Source organism: Rhinopithecus bieti, unplaced genomic scaffold, assembly GCF_001698545.2.
Source record: "Rhinopithecus bieti isolate Rb0 unplaced genomic scaffold, ASM169854v2 scaffold_37314, whole genome shotgun sequence".
Classification (NCBI taxonomy): Eukaryota; Metazoa; Chordata; class Mammalia; order Primates; family Cercopithecidae; genus Rhinopithecus; species Rhinopithecus bieti.
This window is the reverse complement of record NW_016816196.1, coordinates 862,574-868,011: the sequence shown is the minus strand read 5'-3', so window position 1 is coordinate 868,011 and position 5,438 is coordinate 862,574. Positions and strand designations below refer to the sequence as shown.

At 44.7% G+C, this 5,438-nt stretch overlaps 1 protein-coding gene across 1 annotated transcript in view; it reads left to right on the top strand.

Annotated features, from left to right (window-relative positions):
- Positions 1 to 5,438, top strand: part of UBR3 (ubiquitin protein ligase E3 component n-recognin 3) — a 285,317-nt gene that overhangs the window by 493 nt on the left and 279,386 nt on the right. Inside the window, exon 2 of the mRNA XM_017854465.1 lies at positions 43 to 451. Within this exon, the coding sequence (XP_017709954.1) occupies positions 43 to 451 (409 nt within the window). The remainder of the gene's footprint in view (positions 1 to 42; positions 452 to 5,438) is intronic.

Here is a 5,438-nt window from a genome sequence, read left to right as displayed (position 1 = left end):
CCCACCTCAAGGCGGCCCTCAGCCGGCCGGACAACCGCGCAGGTGCTGAGGAGCTGCAGGCGCTGCTGGAGCGGGTGCTGAGCGCCGAGCGGCCGCTGGCCGCGGCTGCCGGCGGCGAGGACGCGGCGGCGGCGGCCGGAGGCGGGGGCGGTCCGGGGGCAGCCGAGGAGGAGGCCTTGGAGTGGTGTAAGTGCCTTCTGGCGGGCGGCGGCGGCTACGACGAGTTCTGCGCGGCGGTGCGGGCCTACGATCCCGCGGCGCTCTGCGGCCTGGTCTGGACAGCCAACTTCGTGGCCTACCGCTGCCGGACGTGCGGCATCTCGCCCTGCATGTCACTGTGCGCCGAGTGCTTCCACCAGGGCGACCACACTGGACACGACTTCAACATGTTCCGTAGCCAGGCCGGGGGCGCCTGCGACTGTGGGGACAGCAACGTGATGCGGGAGAGCGGGTGAGTGGAGCCGTCCCCGCGGGCGAGGCGACCCTGGGCTGGGGACGTCGCGGGAGGGCCTGGAGCGGGGCACCGGGAGCCCACTCTTGAGCTGTCAAGGGGAGGGTGCGGGGGAGGGTGCAGCCACAGGGGGATGGAGGTGACTGAGCTGTCAGCGGTGGAAAGGGGGTGGGGAGCAGAAAGCAGGGAGAGGAGAGCGTAGAGCATGTTTAGGAAACCGGGCTGCGAATTATGGGGAAGCCAGGGTGGGTAAATGATTACGAGAAAAGAGCCAGTGTATGGGTTAGGAGGGGAGTGAGGGGAAAAGGATTTTTGAGGAAGCTCGTGTCGAGCTGTCAAGTGTGTACTTGTTGGGAAAGGCTATAAAGCCTGGTTCTTGGGAAGAGACTTAGGTTGTGATTTGGATTGGCTGGGAGGGGTTGTTACTGGGGACTGTATTGGCTCGCGGGATGATGAGAGCTGGGAGGTGGTCTTGTACGTGCAGGGAAGGACGCTTGAGGAAAAGGTCTTCTGAACTGCCAGTGTGTCTGTCAGTATGAGAGAAGGAGCTCTTGAGGAGGGAGGAGAGAAGGGGAGGGGCCTGCATGAAAAGTGACTGTTGAGCTGTCAGTGGAGTATTTGGTATGCTGGGATGACATTTAGAATTGGGCTACCGAGCAGTCCGTTACAGAATACCCGCCGTACCAGGAGAACAAACAAAATACTGAGCGAACTAGGAATCAAGTGTTAGGTCTTCTCCAGTTAAGGGCACTTTATTCACTCACTGATATGTGAACATCTAAGAGGAGACAACAAATGCCCTTTTGACAAGAGCGATACATCAGATGTTGGGACTTATGAGAGAAGACATTTAAGAGTTTGCAGTGAGTTACAGAGAGTTAGTACATGTAGAGTCTTGGCTTGGAACGTGATGTCAATGTCAGGGACAGTATGAGAAAAAAGGAAAAAGCGAAAGGGGCGATTTTGGATGGGCAGTAGTTGAAAGAATATTAGCAACTACTAGTTGCTAGCAGTTATTAAACTTCTTCAATTTTCAGGTCTTAGGATTAATGACAGAGTACAATCTTTTTATAAATGGTCACCTTTTTTTTGGGAGTACTTGTAAGGTTACAGTTACTCCAAAATGTTTGTACTTACTATGTGCAAACAAGGCTTCTTGGATATTAAAAATGAATGAAACATTGACCAACCCCTTACTCTACTTGCACTGGAGTAGAAAGTAATAAATTCCTTAAACAATAACTTGATAACTAGAGGAGGGAGAGGAGGTTTCTGTCCAGAGGGAGTAAGAAAAAGTCTTCAGAAAGAAGGTATTTTGATTTTGCTAATAATAATAACATAATTGCAGCTAACGTTTGAGTTTTTATTTATTAATTTATTAATTTATTTTTTTAAGATGGAGTTTCACTCTTGTTGCCCAGGCTGGAATGCAATGGCGCGATCTCGGCCCACTGCAGCCTCCACCCCTTGGGTTCAAGCGATTCTCCTGCCTCAGCCTCCCAAGTAGCTGGGATTACAGTCATGCACCACCACTCCTGGCTAATTTTGTATTTTTTTTTTTTTAGTAGAGACAGGGTTTCTCCATGTCGGTCAGGCTAGTCCCGAACTCCCGACCTCAGGTGATCTGCCTGCCTTGGCCTCCCAAGTGCTGTGATTACAGGCGTGAGCCACTGCGCCCGGCCAACATTTGAGTTCTTGAACTGTATCTCTGACACTTTAAAAGTACTTTTTAAAATTTTATATTTGAATAAGTAAAATATATAGCTAATAAAGCAGATACACACACACACACAGTTGGAAATTTTTCTCCCATCTAGTCTTCCATCTGTCCAGTTCCTTCCTGCTTAGTTTCTCTTAGTGCAGAACAAGCAAGGATGTTTCCTAGTTTTTCAGTCTCTTTTTTGTGCAAAGGGTTGCATACTTTCCACTGTTCTACATCTTGCATTTTTTAGTTATCTTAGATGTATTTTTCTTATTAAAAAATCAGTGTCATCATTCAATTTTTTAAAAAAAACTGCTGCATAGTGTTCCATGTTTTGAATTTGCCATTCTTTTTTTAAATTTCTTTTTTAATTTTAATTTTGTGTGTGTGTGTGTGTGTGTGTGTGTGTGTGTGTGTGAATTTTCCATTCTTGATTTAATGTCTCTTCATGGGCATTTGACTTTGCAGTATAAAATTAAAAAGTGGTATTATCTGTCTTTTCTCACCTAGTCAAGAGAGTCAGTGGGATAAATTCTCAAATGTGTGTTTTCCAAATTGCCCTCCCTAAGGCTTAGTACTGATTACTGTATGAGACTGCCTGTTTTCCAACAGCCTCATCAACAGAGTAGTGGTGAAATTTTGGACTTTTATCTATCTGTTTAGTTAAAAGTGGCCAAATTCTAGCTGTTTTACGTGATTTAACTTATTTATTCTTTGACTCTGAGATTGTTACTTTTATTATTTTCATTGTACAGAAGAGGGAAGTAGGGCAGAGTTAAAAAAAAAACTTGCTCAAGATTACACTGGCAGTAAGCTAGGCATGCTGGCTCCAGGGCTCCAGAGCGGGACTAGTCAACCGTTTCTCTTTACTGCCTCTACTAAATAGCATTCTTACTGGTTTTTCTTTTCAATTCTACGTTTTATCTTTTTTTTTTTTTTGTTTTTTTTTTACTTAATATGTTATTCTTATTTGGGCCTTCGTTTCTTTCTTTTAAACTTTTTTGTTTGTTTTTGTTTTAAAGAAGCACATCAAAACAGGAGTTGGAGCAATCCTTTACTGATAGTTAGACATTTTTATTTCTTGGACTGGGTTAGCATTTAGGAAGGCCTCCAGAGAACCTGAAGGTAGGAAATGACATTGATTCTTTCCTGACTTTTGGAATACAGTGGTGATTATCAGATTGTTGAGGATGAGATGCAAGTCTGATTGCTTGTGATGCTTCAGTGTACTACCAGAAATATGTCAGTGAGTTTCTTTGAAGGTATTCATACAGTTTTAGGGTATCCAGGCTATAGATAGTCAACATCCTGACCTCATGGTATTTGCTTTTACTGGTGTCTCATAGGTAAGTAGTATTTTCCCAGTCTGGCAACCCTCTATGAGTTGATACGTAATATTTAAAGATTTATTATTATCTCTGTCTGAAACCAGAACTATTGCCTGTATGTGTCAGCAGTTGCCATGTCCAGTTTCATAAAGGGCAAGATTGAACAATAAACAGTATTGTGGCCTTGTGATTATTCTGAATTTTTTATAACTGCTTGGATTGGATAGAGTAATTTTTCTGGGCTATACAACTAATTTACTGCCTCAAGAGAAATAGGTGATGTTGACTAGCTTTGCAACCTAAAAGACTGCCTGTGGAACCTTTTTAGAACTGGAAATCATCAACAGCTTATAACAGTGTTCTCATGGGCAAAGCTGGACTACCCTGCCATGAACAGAATGTTTGAACTTTTCTAAGTTTTTGATATTTTAAAAACCCGTTTAGGTTGCCAAAGATTGAATGTGTGTTGATTTTGGGGTTTTTATTCTAACTGCCATAAAAGTTTGTAAATTTCATGGTCAGTCACTTTTAGAGGAAGGATTCCTTTTTTTCTGCTGTTTGTGCTCTTAGTAAATGAGAATACATCTTGCTGTGCCATAATCCTTTTCACAAGTGTCTGACTGTTGCCTGTACGATGTTCAGTGATTGGAGATGGAGAAGGATCTTGAATCCATCACAGCTGTATTTATATTTAATTTTCAAATTAGCAATTATAGAACTATGGGGAGGATTTAGTTATTTTTGACTGAGTAGTATTGATATAGTCAATGTGGCAGTATTAGCAGATATACAAATCAAAGGAAGAAAACCATTGAGGATTCATTTGTGGGATGAGATCACAAAGGCTATGGAAACTGTGTACTAATAACTGTATGTGGCCGGGCGCAGTGGCTCACACCTGCAATCCCACACTTTGGGAGGCCAAGGTGGGCGGATCACGAGGTCAGGAGATCGAGACCATCCTGGCTAACATGGCGAAACCGTCTCTACTAAAAATACAAAAAATTAGCTGGGTGTGGTGGTGGGTGCTTGTAGTCCCAGCTATTTGGGAGGCTGAGGCAGGAGAATGGCATGAACCTTAGAGGTGGAGCTTGGAGTGAGCTGAGATCTTGCCACTGCACTCCAGCCTGGGCGACAGAGTGAGACTCCGTCTCAGGAAAAAAAACAAAACAAAACAGCTGTATGCGTAACTACAGTTTTGCCACTAGTGAGTAAATGCAGTGTGGTCATTGTCAGAAATGCTTCATGGGGGCTGGGTGCGGTGGCCCACACCTGTAATCCCAGCACTTTGGGAGGCTGAGGTGGGCAGATCACCTTAAGTTGGGAGTTCAAGACCGGCCTGACCAACATGGAGAAACCCCATCTCTACTAAAAATGCAAAATTATCCGGGCGTGGTGGCACATGCCTGTAATCCCAGCTACTCCGGAGGCTGAGACAGGAGAATCGCTTGAGCCCGGGAGGCAGAGGTTACAGTGAGCCAAGATCATGCCATTGCACTCCAGCCTGAGCAACAAGAGTGAAACTCCATCTGGAAAAAAAAAAGCTTTATGGGTGGATTAACTCAAAACAAAATGAAACAAAACAAAATAGCCTGTAATGGAAAGTCTAAAATACACTCGTTCCTCAGTATATGGTATATATAGGAGACTGGTTCCAGAATACCCACCTCCCACCCATTCTCCAGGGTATACTGAAATCCTGCTTGTAAGAAAAGTCTACCCTTCATGTATGTGAGTGTCAGATCCCATGAATTCTGTATTTTCTTTTTTTTTTTCTTTTCTTTTTTCTTTGAGACGGAGCCTCGCTCTGTCGCCCGGGCTGGAGTGCAGTGGCCGGATCCCAGCTACTGCAAGCTCCGCCTCCCGGGTTTACGCCATTCTCCTGCCTCAGCCTCCCAAGTAGCTGGGACTACAGGCGCCAGCCACCTCTCCCGGCTAGCTTTTTTTGTATTTTTTT